At 39.4% G+C, this 17,460-nt stretch overlaps 1 protein-coding gene across 16 annotated transcripts in view; it reads right to left on the bottom strand.

The window, feature by feature from the left end:
- Nucleotides 1-17,460, bottom strand: part of TNS3 (tensin 3) — a 304,187-nt gene that overhangs the window by 129,123 nt on the left and 157,604 nt on the right. For all 16 annotated transcript variants that reach the window (XM_085302207.1, XM_085302209.1, XM_085302203.1 and 13 more), the window contains one exon: nt 8,674-8,715. In XM_085302207.1, coding sequence (XP_085158333.1) covers nt 8,674-8,715 — 42 coding nt within the window. Of the gene's footprint in view, nt 1-8,673; nt 8,716-17,460 lie in introns of those variants that run through there.

Here is a 17,460-nt window from a genome sequence, read left to right as displayed (position 1 = left end):
CATCCTGAGATTACACATTCCTGCAGTTATTCTTCCTTGACCTTCTCCCCATGGTCCTCGATTCCCTTCTTCCTGGGACTGGCRGGCAATGCAGACATTATATCCAGTCAAGTAAGAAATGGGGCTTTAGAAAAACAAACAACAAAAATCACCAACCAAACAGCAAACCAATAAACCAACCCAACCAAAAAAAAATTACCAATTTCTGTGATTCAACTATTCATTCTGCTTTTAGAAATTTTTTCATACATATACACACAAGTATGTGCAAATCAATCCCAAACAGTAACATGTAAAAGTTATCTCCAGGTAAATGAGTAYAAAGAGTCTTTTGGTCAGTTTAGCTGCAATTGTTCTACAAAAGCCAGTAGGGGGAAGCAATTGCTTTTCAAATGACAATGATACTCTCTCCAGCCACAGGATGATGATATGAAGAAGCAAATTCATTCCATCATCCTTTCCTAATGAAAACCCAAAACATACAACTCTTTCTTTCACATCATCCTTATTGCTCTTTTTACTGCTTCTGGTCCCTGTACCCAGTCTCACGTGTACTGCAGAACTTGCTAACTCATTTCTCTCAAAAATGTGGTCTTCAGAGGAGACAATTTGAGAGTCCCCCCACTTCTCTCAAAATTGCAGTCCTCAGAGGAGAGGCTTCCAGACTCCAGGACACAMTAAGTTTGTCCTGGGAAATGCCAAAGCTAAGAAACAGGCCCATATTTAATTTTACATCTTTCCATTAGACCACAGCAGCCACTAGAAGGTAAGTGTTCCAGCACAGCCTGCTGTCAAAGGAAGTGCAGGAAGAGGGAAAGCTATTGCATAGCAGTTAAAGAAAAGCTGTTCCACCACTAGTTCCAAACAGAACAAGCTTTTGCGATCAGTTCCCTTTATTCGCTTTCCTCTGACACCACCAAACAAGGGTGAACCTGCTTATGGATTACCTAGTCTATCTCAGGTAACAAACGTGTGCAGTCCCAAGTAGCAGGCTGTGGCTCAGAAAGTTACAATCTCTCCTCCAGTCCCTCCAAAGCTTCAGAGAAAAAAAAAACATTACACAGATGGACAGCACAGACCATCCAACACAGGTATGAGGCATGCTGGGAGTGTGGCATTGAGACTTGAGCCACTTTCTGCCCTAGTCGAGTAGAAAATAGGAATAAAAAATAGCTTCTCTGCTAAGCCTACATCGCGCCCCTCCCACCCCCCAGCCCTTGAAGAAAGGCAGCTTCTCAAGAAAAGAATTGAGGACAATCAAGTCTTATCGTTGTAAAAACCATGTCTCAGAATGAGGACCACATCCTTTCCAAGTCCTGAATAAGAGACTTGGGTGACARCTAGAAGGCTTACACTCTTCATAGGCTAAATTCCTCTCTACAGTGGGAGAACAGAGACCAGAAAGTCCAGGGAAGGGAAAAAGGAGGAAGACAGATAAAAATTCTGCTCCAAATAAATTATTTGCTTAGTGTCAGTACACTGATACTTTATATTACCTTTTGTAAGCTCTGAGAAAAGTCAAACTCAGTCAGCAAACTGCTAGCTTGCAACAGCCAAACAAAACTAGATGCAAGGGCCACACAGGCTCAAAAATGCCAGGCAAMGTAAGGCCCAGCCTTCTTGAGATTAGAATCCAAGACAGGCTAAGGAATGCAAATGAAAAAAATCATTTAGTGGTCTTTTCCCAAGTTCCTGTTACTGTATGATAATTTAATGTCAGGAACACAGTGTCCACTTAAGGGATATCTAAGCAGAAATTACTAATTTGAAGGATGGAGCTGTCTTTAAAAAGCTGAGACATCTGTACAGCAACTATATGTGCTTCTTGGCAACAGCACTACGGATGATTTGCAGCTCCAGGATCTGACATGCACTCACACAGCTCATCTTTTTCTCTCATGATCTGTTCTTGAAGGTGAGCATTAACAGTTGTAAGGGGGTACCCTCCACGGGCAAAAACTGCTGCTGTCTGATACGCAAGTCAGCAAGTAATCTGTGCTAGAGGGATGAAGATACATTTAGGGAGAACAACWTGGATCTGTGTGGGATATACATATTTTATTTATGCCTACTTTTAGTGTTGGTATAAGCACTAGGAAATTTGATTAGCTATTCTGTACATAAAATTACAGGCATTTTATATAGCTTTTCATTAGCTTATAGACATTCTTGCCAGAGGATTGTCTGAAGCAGCAACATCATACCCACAAATAGGAATAGTGAGATAGAGCATAGATACAACCGAACACATTTTAACCAAGTTTGTAATGGTTATTTTTACTTCACAAACCTTGGATAGAGAACAGAAGAAATTCTCTAACCTATTCTAAGGCACAGCGTAATTGTTCTATACACTTCAGGACACTGCAGAAAAGACAGGACAATGAACTACGCTCATAGTTGGATTGTTCCATGATGATAATTCCTACTGACACAGTAGTTGCTTTTAGAAGCTTCAGAGAAACATATGGTTGAATGTCTTGGATGAAAACCAAAATTTGCATAATCTTTTGGCCTCTGGCTTTAGAATGATCTCTAACGTGAAGGATTCATGCCTTGTGAATACAAACGTCTCTGTGATACTGTGTATCTATTCCTGCCATAAATATTGGGAAAAACCCCTCTCTTTTGCAGCTGACCTTCTGCAGAAGAGATTTATCATTATTTCTGCTGCAAATAGCTATTCATTTGGCTGTACATTTTATTTTTGTTCTGTATACTGTGTTCTGTATAAATAATGATCTGGTTTCCCACTATAGTGTAACAGCAGGAGTCCACACAGATGTGCCCTTTGCAAGTAGCAGTATCTGCAGAAGTTATAAATCCCAGCTTGCTGTCTCTACCAGAAATTACCCTGACTCTTTGCAGCTGGCAAAGCTGCTCACGCAAGTCCTCCCTAACACACTTAACCAAGGCAGGCCAGGCTCCGCTAAATAGCTTAACTGCAGAGCTTTGTAATCCAGTTCATCTAAACTGTGTCTGCGAGGCACTCCAATAAGCAGTTCCAGCTACCAATCTGGAGGGGTAAGAAGGCAGCGACTGGGGGTAGAAACATCATCTTCCAGCAACCTTGGATTGGRAAGGAGCAACACTACTCATGGACTGACAGTTCCTGGGACACTTGGGTCTTCCATCCACCCCTTCTCCTTTTCTTAAAATAAAAATTCATAGCAAAGGAAATGGAACATAGGAAACCTGCTACTAATGGCTTCCCAAGCTAGAATATTGCATGCCCCTAAAAGTCCATACTCAAGCAAGAATGGGGCACAACTGATGTYTTCATTCATTTATAATTTTACAGCTGTACATATTCCACATCTGGAGAAAAACAAAGTTTCTGAAGCCTTAATTCTGCAGTGTATCCAGACAGTTCACGAGTGCTGGCCAATGCTGCATAACACCCAAACACCACCCAGGGAGCCTGCACACGTGCTTCATCTCTTGCATGTGCAGAGCAGGAACACACCTGCTCAGGTGAGCTAGAACTGAGAGTGTCAACACTGAAACAGCATGTGAATACATCTGATTTAAAGAAATGTGCAAAAAAAAATCAGAAAGTTTAAACAACACTCACTGTCTTATTGTAAACATTCCACAAAATGAAGTGGCAATTTCTTTACACAGAAGTAGCTTTTCAGAAATATTCATCTAGCCAAAATGTTTAAGTAGGYGGTGGGAGATATTCACGCAAGACACGTTTCAACCACTGACAGCACAGCGCTTGGCACCAGAAACATAAMGAGAAGGGTCTTCATATATTCAACATCATGGATTTGCAAAACTGCTTGTTGTGTTTTCCTATTGCTCTCCCTGAAAGCTGCAAAGCTCAGCCCCTGATCTATACCAACTAGCCACCTTTAAAGGGTGTGGGAAAAAAAATAAAAAAAGAAAACAGTGCATGTTTAGTACAGAGATATGGGACATTTTCAAAAYGCCTCTATTCTGTGCCAACAGTAACCTACCATCCAAGTTAGATAGCAAGAGCTGCAGTGTGTGTCCTGCYGCTCAGGTGAAGGTTTGGCAGGTGAGGCTGACAGGAAGCTCCACTGATCCTGCCCCCCCCCCCTTTTTTTTTAAACAACAGTGGGAAAATCGAAATGCGAATTAAAATTCAAGCAATGATAAAGTTACAGACATCCTTGACGCAGCATGAAGTCAGCCACAATACACACATTTATTTCCATTATCTGTAGGGACAATCATTGCCCTTAACCATATAATACGCGCTGTTCCTTTCCGTGCTTAGCATGTACTATCCAGGAGCTCTGAAAAAATAACAACCTTAAGGCTTAAGTGAGATCCAAAATACTTCCCTTTCTCTCACCAAGTCTCTTACTATCTCCTTTTTTCCTTCTCTTGAGCTCTCGTTTTCTCCTTCAGTCACACACTACACRGTCATTCAAGACAGAGCCCTGAGCTCTCCTCTTTAAGAGCTAATCCAGACRCAGAGCTCATTTCTGACTCACATTATTAATCTTGCCCTTTTTCCTCCGGATCCCAATTTTCCCCCTTTTCTCAGGGAAAGGGTCACGCTTTCCATGCTCTCAAGGTTTTCATTTAACTTTATTCTTTGTGATTTTCTGAGTTGGTCCCAGAGAAGAACAGCACATTCAGGCCACCTAAGCCAGCACCTTTGCTAGCACGCCTCCGTTCAGGCTTGCAGCGCCAGCCCGCTGGCTTCTCCCAGGCCAAACGGCAATGGCTCAGGGTGCGACCCCAAGTGTGTCTGATCGCTTGCCACGAAAGGAATGGRCCCACCTCCCTTAATACACAGGACTCTGTCAAAGCTGCAGGATTCACRGCACTATATTGTGTTGCTACTGCCTCGGTCTCCGTTACAGCTCCGTTAAAACAGAGAAAGTGGTGCAAAATACAGACGGACCATTGGATCTGTTCACAGCGGCCAACAGCAGGTGACAATGTTGCTCAAAGGTAACCCAACAGTAAGGTTACTTAGAGGGAATCTCTAAGGGGTTAGATCACCCACACGAGGACGCAAGGGAATTCACCAACGCTTCGACACCGTCAGTTACTGCTAAAGCRGCCAGACAGGCCTGCGCTGTCCTGAAGGAGACCGGCTACCACAGAGCGTTTCACTGCCCTCCCGCACGGGGGTGATGTGACAAGAGGAAACGCACAAAAAAGCCATTCTTGTTCCAGGGGGAGCAATCTCCAGGAAGATTTTTACAAAAAGACAAACCACATTACTGCGATTTCAAACACTTCTCCCCAAACTAAGTAAAACTGCTGTGAAGATGACTCATCCAACTTGTGCRGACTCCCTCAGCTTGCATCAGCGTGGTGGTAGAGAAGATGGCAATGCTAGTTTCGTTAGTCTAAATTTCTTACCAAAAAAAAAATATTCCCAGTGAAGTGAAAGCACAGAGTGAACTTTACATATTGCCTCCATCCCTTTTCCATGGCCCGGTCCACAGCAYAAACTTCTGCCAGAGGCACTGTTCTCATCTGACACCTGTTACATGTAGCTCTCCGAAGAGCAGAGCAGAGCAGAGCTCCACTGCAAACTTAAGGGAAACTTATGATGTCTGTATTTAAATACARCCATGTTAAGTATTACATAAGGAGTTTACCTCAAATGACTACAATAATATGTGCGCTCCAACTCTGGTTGTAGCACAGCTTCATAATTACTGAAGAAGTTTCAAACAGCTTCCTGTATAAAWACCATCCACAGACAATTTAATAAAGCAGAAGAGACACAGCAGGACATAAAAGTTTCTGCATTAATTTCACACCTGCTACAGTAGGGATAAGGCTCTTAACTCAAATCCCATACAGCCTGAATAAATGGCACCTAACTCAAAGCTTCTGCTTGTATGCACTCTGTAACTGAAAAGATACAGCAATATCCACTACAGGGAAAAGATAAAAATGTGCTGGCAGGAAGACTTCAAAATTATCTCCTGAGTTTCTCTTCAACCTAGACAAAGATGCAAGAGATCAAAACCGCAGCATCCAAACATTCATCTCCAATTCAGGACCCTGCTTACTAATAAAAAATTATGTGTACCGGTGCACATCTTGGAAAGAAAGAGACAGAATCACTTCTCCTAGTCTTTTGTGTACAATGTTAGAAACAAGAAGTCTCACTCATTTATTTCTTTTGAATATTAAGAATAAAATAAGATCCTAGTYCACAGGGGCATGAGGAAGACCTCTAAATTTAAGGAAATGCAATTCTGACTTCCTGCATAAGGAAATGTTATCCATGTCTCAGGGCTATCCCAAGCACCAGAATTAAGTTAATCAAACTTTGGTTCTGTTGTTGTCTTGAACTCAAGCCAAATTCTCTTTGTTGATGTTCACAGCTTCCCTATAAAGCTGTAGTGGCTGATGCTGGAAATATTCTTTCAGCAGCCACATTGCTGGGAAAAAGCAACGGAGCTTTTCTTTCCAAAACAGCCCAATACTACGAACAAAATGGAACAGAGAGGGAGGAAAGGAGAAGAAAACTCAGAGCCAAAAAAGGGTCAGGCATGTTAATGCATTCTCTTTCCAGTCAGATAATAAAACAAAAAGAGAACAAACACAGCATAAATTTAGCAGGCAGGGATGGCAGAGTGACAAGGAATGCACCTCCCATTAGCCCCATACAACGTGTGCTGCAGTCATGGGTCACAGATGGGGAGCAGCGACGGCCTCCTCGAGGCCCCGGTTGCATTTAGCTCCACTGCTGGAGACAGCACTTGGTTATGAAACCCCAGCTTTACACTCCTTGCCTTTCCAGGCAGGGGTGGTCTTCCTACCAGGGTGTTTCAACAGGGATCTTGCTCCTGGGGATCTTCAGTCCCCACCATCCCTTTGCTCCCAGGGTACTGTTCCATGTAAAGGAACTAGCAAACATTTCAGGTACTGCGCTAATGGACAAATAATAACCAATACAACGTGTAACACGACAAAAGGCACAGCTGAAAAAGCACAGCTTTACACTAAGCATGCTTCAAAACGGCTGGCTGTGCATGAGCTACCACATGTACAGAAAAAGGGCAAGGGAGAAAAGTATGACCTTGGCTTGCATAATAAGCAGCCAGGACAAACAGAAAACCCTCAGAAGTTTTCAGACATTACACAATGAAGCTAACAACTTCCAATTAACAATAGAAAACGATCTGCAATTATTTTCAGACAATGCATCTCATTATTTTGCTTCACATTTGTTACACTACAAGCAGCTGTCAAAATTGATTATTCATATAKGGATAATTGAGAAGTTTATTCTGTTTTTTTCTGTTGATTTGGGGGGGGTCTTTTTTTTTCTCCCCTCTTTTAGTTGGTTTCTCTAGTTAAGAAAGAAGAGAGTGAAGTGAATGGAGAAATAATCTTGTCCCAAGACAGTTTAGCTGTTTTCAATATTAAATACATTCCAGAAATTTATAAATAATTGTAACTTTACTGGAAAAGTGTGGATAATAACAGGCAATAGTAACTATAAAGTTGGTCTCAGTTGTATCAAAACCATTGCTGCCACCCCAAGTAAACAAAACTATATTGCTAACATAGAGGAATCTTCTTTGAAGGTCTCCTGCCTATGTAGTTAGTCTAGGACCAGAACTCTTGCACTCAGAGCAGGCAGGATGAGYGATGCCAGCAGAAGCCTGCAGCATGGAGCCACAGGCACCACTGCCAAACAAACGCAACACCCACACACCTAACACTGTGAAACAGACGCTCATTTCTTGCAAAAGAGAGCTGATGCTCTTGAATTTAACAGCCAGTTGGGGAAGACTGTATTCATCTTGCAAGTCATTCTCCCTGCCTGTTTTTAAATGTTAAATTCACTTTTATAATGGTGAATCATTACAGTTGCCTACTATGATAGTGCCTACAATAATTGATCAATTATGCACCTAACCATAGGTGCATCTCATGATTTACCTCAAAAAAATAAAAATAATAATAAATTGTAAATAATAATAAACAATAACAATTTGGTATCTCCAATAAAAAGCAATGGTAAAGGGACCTCAAAAAGTCTTCAGACTTTGCACAGAATCTGTCTCTATTTTTTCTTCCTTGTTTTATTTCGCAGAAATTGCCCTAAAAAAACACTTATACATGACTGTAATGTTAAAATATGCCACACTTCCCATTCTAAGAACTTTTCACAAGATTTAGAAGATTGGGTTCTGTTGCACTGTGGTAAATGCATTCAATACTAGTTGTACCAGCATTACTATAGCAGTAAGAACAACACAGGGTTGGGAATGATATTTTACTTCTTTTGTAAATAACATGGCACAGTAACTTAAGGAAATAAAGGCAAAAAGATGGACTGTATATTGACCACAATGCAAGACACTAATATTCTTCCTGTTGAAAAACTGTATTGGATTTCTAAACTCCTATGAATACAGTAAGATTATATACCATTTTAATATTTCTCTTTAATTCTCCCCTGCTTCAGTTAGAAATGTGAAACCAGAGTTCATTTCATTGTGCCTGGAAAAACTCTGGGGAGGGGTAAATAAGTGTTCCCACTATTTACCTTAATCAAAACCTAATTTCACATAGTACAGAAACCAAAGTATGTGCTTTGAAAATGTCCAGTAACAAATGCTTTGTGAAGATGTAATGAAAATGAACAACTGCAAACAGGAAAGTAAGTTAAGTAAATGAAAAAGAAATAAATAAAATATAATAAATATAACTTACAGTTCTGGTTACATGGCTTTTAAAGGCCTCGGAGTTATTGGGCTGCAAAAGGAGAAAAGAAAAGAACAAAACTGACTTTGTTTTTCCAGAWAGTTTGCTCACTCTATCACAAGAAATCCTCTGTAATGTATATATACAACAAAATAGATCATTCAGAAATACAGGTACATTCTACAGCCATCTACAAGCCACCTTTCAGAACAGATACATAAAGGGAATTTATTTTACACTATCATCTCCTGAACTCAGATCTTATTAGCTAGCATTCAGTTACTGAGGGTGATTTATTTAAGTTATGACATACATGTTGGTCAACTGTGCAACTACTTTTGTATTTCTTCTTTCACTCATTCTGTGCTTCTTGATGAAAACAGAAACAAACTCAATCCTCCACACTTCTATGGGTACAGGTTAAAAAAAAAAAAAAAACTCTCTGGGATCAATCTTCAAGCACTGAGTGAAATCTCTGCTCAAAGTTTTTAAATGCACAAAGTTGTATCTCTTTGGGTTCAAAAAGAAATCTTTTTCAAAAATTAGCCAATCTTTTATATAAAAGTCTAACTTGAATCACTAGAAGTATAACCTTCCATCATGACCTACTTCTCTAATGATGACTACAATAAGCATTAAATTAAGGTAATATAGTACAGTACAGAAATAGGGTTTAAAAGTCCCAATACATTTGCTTAGAACTTCAGCAAGGGCAAGACAGCATTTCTGGAGAGAATATACATTCTAGATTAAGGATTTTACCATTTGAGATTATAACAGGACAGTAATAGAAGCGTTTAATCGTGAAAAATCCTCATGAAAATGACAAAACTAAACAGCACTAGAACTAAATAGCTGCCAAAGGCTAGAGAAGACTTCTTGAAACTTTAACGTTCCCTATTCTGCAAATCTGAAGGGTCCACTGTGCCTAACAGTTAACGTTTAGTTGTCTAAAAAGATTTTTTCAGAAGACTATCTCAAATTCTGTGCAAAAATCAACTAGGTTTTACTCACAAGACATTAAAGCTAAATCATAGCCAGATATGTTGCTCTTGTAGTAACAACTTTATCATCACAATCCATCCTATGGACTCCAAAATCATCACGCAAGCTGGAAARTCTTACATGTAAATTTTATACAGAAGAGGGATGACTTCATGCACCAGTGAAATACAGTCACCTTCAGAGTGAAGCACAGCAGCTGTTAACACAGCACCCAGCAACACTAGAGTTGAAGAAGAGTCATGCAAAACAATACCTTAAACAAATGAAACCTCAGTTTTATCTAATCCAATTAAAATTTAAATTAAAAGAAGCAGGAAAGGAASAGGTAAAAATATATAATGAAACCTTTGTTTCTCCCCTTCAGAGATTTCACTGGTATATTAACACACACAGGCTAAGCAACACGTAAAGAGCAATCGGTATTGAAACTTACTTACTTGGAGAGTGCGCCCAAAGGGGATTGAGGGAGAAAGTCTCTAGAAACTGCTTTCTGATTCAGACCGCGTTAAAATGGCACAACAGAAAGAAAACCCAGCTCCCTCCTGTTGAGTCACCTTGCTGACCGCAGCTGGATCCTCTCAAGACTGCCCAGCGGTAGCGCTAACAAAGGCTAAAGCAGCACGCACCAGCGCAGGAACACAGTGTTTGCCCAAGCCAGGAGTACCAGCCTCTGCCCAAGGCAGACCGCAAGCACCTCAGCGTACCTGCACGACCAGCAGCTTCCACAGAACTGTGTCCCAGAGGCATCAGCACAGGAGACACCTGAAAATCCAACTCCAAAGCCTGCCACATGGAAGATACTTTGACCTAGAGAACTGTCAATTTTCTTTTTATTTATTTATCTTTTTTTTTTTTTGGCAGGTCACTGAAGTTCAGTTTCTTACTAGCAGAGATTTTAGCACAACAAGGAAAAGAAAATACACACCTGCTGCATGTTCAGATTTTATCTGAACTGCAAATGCAGTTAAGATTTTCAGACTGCAAATCATGCCAGCAACACCTTACTTAACTCAGTGAGCCTGCACACAATGTAACAGGGCAGACATCCTGAACTAACCATGATCCTTACTGAGATGTGAGATTGCCCTGAATCGTTGATAATAGGCTTTCAGTGACTTTATTTTTTTGTTTTAAATCACGATTCAGGTAATTGGCAATGGATAGTTATTTCAACTGGCATCAAATAATTTACAAGGTACACTTTGATGCATATTTATTTTATTTTTTTTTTTTTTAAGTACTGWTCCGGTGATCGATCAGGCAATAGTTTAATAAAAAGCCCACCTCTAGCACAGTTGTCATCACTGTGAGAATTCTCATGACAGCAGTGCACTGCTAAATCAGGTAAAAATCTCCCACTTAAGCCTTACAATGATTTACCAAGCCCAATACACAGCTGAAGCAGTAGCTTTATATTTTACTCCTAGTGTAAGTAACTGCAAAAACATCTTTCCTCTGAGCATTGACTGAATGGCTCTTATTTAGAAACCAGAATCTGAAGTCAATACATACACTGCTTTTCCTCCTCTCCTACATGAAGTCTGGCAACGACAGTGACCTGGCTGCAGTTCCTCCAACGTACCAGAAAGGGCAAGGACAACTAAGCAGGCTACCTGGTACACCTCCTCCACTCAAACTTCTTCTCTCACCAGTCCCTTCTCGTCCCAGCCTCAGTTTCTATGTGGCACCTACCAAAGGCTGCACAGGAGGCAGCCATGCATCCATGCACTGCAGGAAGCTCTGCGAGGCAAATCCCAAYTGCGTGGAGCCTCTTTGTGCTCCCAAAACAGACCCAGGCAGCATTTTCTTTTTTTCCCAAAAATAATTGGAAAGAATTGGTACAGTTCGACGACTACCCAGTCTCTRCTGCATTAGCATGCTCCGTACAGACATCCCAGTCAGTAGAACTACCATACGGACAGACAAGAAYTGCTAAAACCACCCAGAAACCATAAATTGATTGTGAAACTTCAAAGCTGTTCTCAGCAAACGAAAGGTGATGCATAAAACAAACACCTGTATCACTGTAACCTTTAGGAATACTGCTTCGTAATCTCCCTAGGACACTCACTGTAATCAAGCAGAAATAAACAGGCCCACATAGGAGAAGAGCTTGGGAAAGTGCACCATCTGTTTTGCTCTTTTCCCCACAAAGCCAACAGGCATGCTGAACTCAGTAACTGTCCTTCCAGCACAGCTAAACAGCCTATTTGCAGGATTTTATATAAAATAAAATTAAAAATCAGGCTTACCTAATGTCTGTCAGTTCAGAATGATTTTTTTGTTGTTGTATTGCTCAGCTTAGCCCTGGATTGGCACAATAGGCAAGGTTTCCAGGCTAACTAATGCACATACATGGAAGAAAAGAGGAAGCAGTATCCTCTTCTCCTCAATTTTTACCGGTCTAAAATGGTGCTCTTCCTTGTTGAGCTACTAGTAAGATGTCTCAATCTCTCACTTTGCCAGAAATGACAACTCTCTCCATCTTCCTTCAAAGAGGGAGCAAAGAGCACGAGAAACACAGATCCAGCATTGACTATCTCAACTAGCAGGCTCAGACTGTTCCTCTTTTCTTCCTGGCTTAATGAGAATACGGTTGGCATGAATCGTGGAAAAAGAAATACCTCAGATAAAAACCATATATATGTATATGTATAATATGCACACACACACACACACACAGTGCCCAGTACCTATCTCTTTCCTTCAAACCTGGTTCCTCTAAGGATCTACACTCAAATTCACATACCCTCAGATTCATTACATCACTTCAAATCTCCTAAACCTGAGGCAAATATTGCTATTCCTGCTGTATATTTGTCAAATCAGAGCTTAAAATTACAAATCAGATTAAAATTACAGATAGACACCTTCAATGTCTAACTACTGTGGTACACTCAGGATATGGAAGATCCAGGTTCTAGTCTCTGATTTGATACAAATGAAATGGGGCTCTGAAAGCATATTCTCATATCAAGGCTAAATATCAGCAGTAAATTATCAGCTGCATTAAGATGGATGGGCTACTTCTCATTTTTTAAAAGGTTTTAGTGAAAGCTTAACAATTTTTTCTTGAAAAAAATGATCATTACTTGGTATGCTGACATGGAATGACCACTCTAAAATAACATTGTGTCAATTATGAATCCCCCTAAAAGAGAAAAGGAAAAACGTCAGCAAGAATCCAGCCTATAGACATTAGTCTGTAGGACAGTCCAGTGAAAAAAAACAAAGGAAAACAAAAATTTCTTATAGAAAAAGCCATATTTTCTGATCTTATGAACTCTGAAAGTCATCTCTCATCCCTTCCTTCCTTCCTACTCTATTTTCCTTAAACGGGAACCGTGTCTTTTTCACTTCATGTCTTCTGTTTCTATTTCCTCAGGTCTCTCTTACCCCTCTGTCCAAATAAGGGGAAACAGTGCAGTAGGCAAAAGACCTGCTATCTTGCAAGGGAAGTATCATTACAAATTAGAGTATGCCATCACATTGCATTTTTGTGTGTTTTTCTTAAAAATATCTGTAAAAGACAGGCAAATGCTCCTAGTGTCCATCGCGAAACTGAGGCCTGTATTAATGGAATGATTTGCTCATTCAACAAGAAATTGAGCAGCATATGAAATACTCATTCTACTCTGATTCAATATAAATTACTAAACAATTCAATGGTTATGTTATAACCAATGTGTATTATCTGTGTATCTCACCAATCACAGAATTTCAAGAACACCAAACAGCAAATTGTTCTCTCTACCTTCCCATAAGGTCTCTTCAAAGGAAATTAGATTCATATGGTTAGAAATAAGAAAAGCTTCACTCTGGAATGAGCAACATTATTCAAAGAACAGAAATTTCTTCCAACTTCCATCCCACCTCCTCCTCCTGCYAAGAAAAGCTATCACAGATTCCTGTCAACAACTCCCTAAAAAGCCCCACTCAGAGAAAAATAAAGCCATCAAAAACAAGAAGATAAAATGACACTGCTATTATTAAAACACAAATACATTCCTTTAACTCCTTTAATAATTATTCCTATTTCAAATATATTCCTTTTAATAATTAAGAACAAGGAACATCCATCAGCTCTTAAATGAATGGGACAGGAGATGCTCTACCTCTTTGTTCATTCAAGACGCACATTTTTTTCATCTTTATTAATATTTGGCTAATCAGTAAGGATTAAGTCCATCTTGCCCTTAAAGCTTYCCATTCCCATGGCATAAAATGAGAAGAATCAAAAACAAGTCTATATGGAAACACTTCTACTACACRCACTTTTTTACTTATATGTCACTAAATTATTGAGCTGATGTGAAAAACAAAAACAAAAACAAATTAAAGCAGCATACGATTCCTACCATGACAGTGAATTGGAAGAACTAAAGTTGAATGGGATCTCATAGACTGAAGGTTGTTAGTTAAGTAATCAGCAAACATGACCCACTAATATATGATTAAGTATTCAGACTAGATATTATTTAAACTAAGSGAGTTAGAATATACATTTGCTTCGCAGCTTTGTCCAAAGAGAAGAGGCCACAAAGACACATATGCTTATTGAAATTAATCATGACTACAGGAAAACTTGACTTCAAAACTACCATTAGAGGATTAACCTTCTCCACTTGAAAGACAGGTAGCAGTCCTCAGTGGCACTATAACACTTACTGACAGAGTAACTGAAAAATTATTATTATTTTTTAAATGTTTAGAGAAGTTAGAATTTTTAGAGATGGGATTGCACTGTCCTTCTTTTCTTCTATACATTCCACTGTCAAGAAAGCATTTTCAAAAGACTAGCTAAAAGTATACTTGCAAGTGACATGAGATCTCTTATTTCTGAAGACTGCTTTTGTTCTAACAAAGCTTGAGTTTCATTTCATTTTGCATTAGATCAAAACTTCATAATCACTGTATTTTAAGTTTTATTACATCTTAGAATTATCTGATATTCCTAAAACAGTATGAGCTCTCCCTCCTGGTAAAAATAATGGCTGGCTCTTGAATATAGTATATGCTRCACAGTTGATTTCAGGAACACTATATTCAAATCACATTTTTTTTGTTGTTACTTAAAAATCATAGGTTTTTTTTATTTTTGCTCTGCAGACCTGTGGGGTCCATGGCCTTATTCTGAGAAACACTTGAAACATAATAACAAAAAACAAACTCCTTACAAATGCATTATACAGAGGCCCATATCAGCTCTCTTGTGGGGACCCACTAATACAAAGAAGTTGAAAAGTAATCATGTCAAGTGTTTTCAGACCAGGCAGCAGTTCATGTCTTTTGTCTCAGTCTCCGTTCCTGTTGACCTACAGCAGGAGACGAAAGTGGCACTAACAAATCAAGAAATCACAAAAAAWTGAGATTACTGAGTGATAAAGATGAAAAAAATGGAAAGGAAGAAAAAACACAGCTCAAAATGTAATAAAGTAAAACTGAATAGCAAGAAAAAAAAATCAAAAAAAAACTTCAAGGCACCTTTGCTTTCCCCTCATTTCAAGGAAGCTGTATGAACCAAATGTTGAGAAAATCATCTACATAAGACTCTCTGAAGTCCATAGATCTCTCTCTGCAYGGAGGCACCTGCACTACGGATGGTGACAAAGCAGGAACTGAACGTGCAAACAGAAAACTCTGCTGGATACTCCCACCCTTTGCAAACAAACTGGAGAACACCACCGTGCTGTTGCATTTCCCTTTCCATCATGTGCCATCTCTGTCAGAGGACGGGCAGTGATAACTCAGCAGAGGGGCTCTGGTTAGACTGAGAAAAGGAGGCAGAAAAGATGGTAGTAATGTGGGGTTAGGCAGAATTGGCATGCCTCTTGCCTCTTCCAATTCATGTTTGATTTGTGTATATTAYGCTTGATTTCCGTGCATCTCATTAATGCCTGTTACCTCAGGTGACTGATTCCATTAGCTAAAGCTTTGGATGTAGCAGTGGGGAAAAAGTGGGGAAAAATCATGTAAATACCATGGTTGGATATTTTCCTCGTTCTCCTAAAGGAAATCTCCTAGAGGATTTCCATTCTTTTGCTTTACTGAAGAAAAATGTGCGTGTGTGTGTTGGGGGGGCAGCAAGAAATGAACTAGCCATAACTAACTGAAATTTATTACAAATCAAACCCACGTGATGCAATTTTCTAGCAAAACTTTTACTGATTTAAGCCAGAAACCAAAATCACAGCTGGCAAAGARCGAGTTGCATATGTCAATTCACAATTCAGCTTAGTCACTGTCATCATATTGCAGGGTATTCAGAGGTCATACCTGATTAACCCAAGATACCAATCTTATGTCCCCCTAGGACTCAGATTCCCCCTTAAAATGAAACTGGAGAAAGCAATCCTTCATCTACATGCTCAGGCCTTCCCAGCATCACCAATGGTAATGCAGCTTCAGATTTCTCAGAAAATCTCATGCAGGCTCACATTAAAAACAGATGGACTGTAGTACATGGGAACGACAGACTGCTTCACATTTTTTTCTGGGAAGATACATTAAAAAAGTAAATGAATGCAATAAGAATAAAAATACATATTGTCATATCTACTGATCTTTTTCGGTTGAAGGCTCTGGGGAGGACTGCACTCACCAGTCATCATGAAATACTAGAACAAGCAAGGTTTTTGCTAAAAAGAACAAAATTTCTTCCAGCACTGATACTGTACTGAGTTTTCTTAAGGTTTCCTCCCTCTTCTTCCCCTTATGAACTTGTCTTCCCCCCCCCCATCATAATGTTTTCACTAAAAGTCACTTTTAGTTTCTTCTAAGAAATTTCTTGGACTCGTTTCCCTGCATCACTTACAGGAAGGTATCAAAGTGTTGAAACTCCCATGAATTTCAAATAAAATCAGACACCTGATTAGGAGGAAGGTACCCAACTGTCTTGTGACTCTTTTACTTGCTTCTTTCACATTTTTCCCCCAATATATTCTTTCTTCCCCTCCATCCCTTAAACAACAAAACCAAAACTAAAAACTTTGTTCCCTAATTACTATAACTCTATTCACCTCCTCTGGCCCTGAGATGRGCCAGAGTGCAGTTCAGATCACTGTTCAAAATCACATTTTTGGTTTGCTAGGAGAAGCTTGAATGTGAAAGTCTTATTTTCCTCTTCAAAAATGGAGAACAGGCTTGCATAGTTAAGGAAAACAGAATTAAGCAGAATGAAAAAAAAAGAAGCATAGCTCCCTCAATTTTCTACCAGAACGAGTAAGGCTTCCACCTCAGGCTCAGAAAAATAGCTAAATAAAGTTCAGGAAGAAGTGATGTTTTAATGAAACATAAATAGTTGGGTAAGTGTCCTCTTAATCTTCCAGCACTACAAGAGCCAGTTATGAAATGTGATGTTTAAATGGCAGCACTACAGGTATGCAGACTTCTCTGGCAGCCAGTTGAAAAAAAGAGGAAAGGTTACAGAGGTTAAATCAGAAATTTCTCTGGTAAAGATTACTAGTTAATTGTGCCTCAAAACTGACAAGTCATGCGGTGATAGGAACCGTTTAACTGATGGAGTCATTTTAAGATAAGAGCGTACGTATGCCATAAAGTTCAAGCCTTTAAGTTACATTTTGTTAATGCAAGACATGCAGCAGGATATACGAGGGGCCTCTCAGGGAGTAAGCTTTCATTTTCTGTATTCTTTTTAAAGATAAAGTATCATGAAGGATGAAAAAAAGAAATAATGGGGACAAATTTGCTACTTTCTTCATGCATCTTTTTATCCTAGATGCATCAAATTATCCTAGAATATTTCTCAGAATCTTAAAGTGACCTAAAATT

Source organism: Rhea americana, unplaced genomic scaffold (genome assembly GCF_003343005.1).
Source record: "Rhea americana isolate MKP2758 unplaced genomic scaffold, rheAme1 scaffold_189, whole genome shotgun sequence".
Lineage (NCBI taxonomy): Eukaryota > Metazoa > Chordata > Aves > Rheiformes > Rheidae > Rhea > Rhea americana.
The sequence above is the reverse complement of the archived record's forward strand: the minus strand, read 5'-3'. Positions and strand labels throughout refer to the sequence as shown.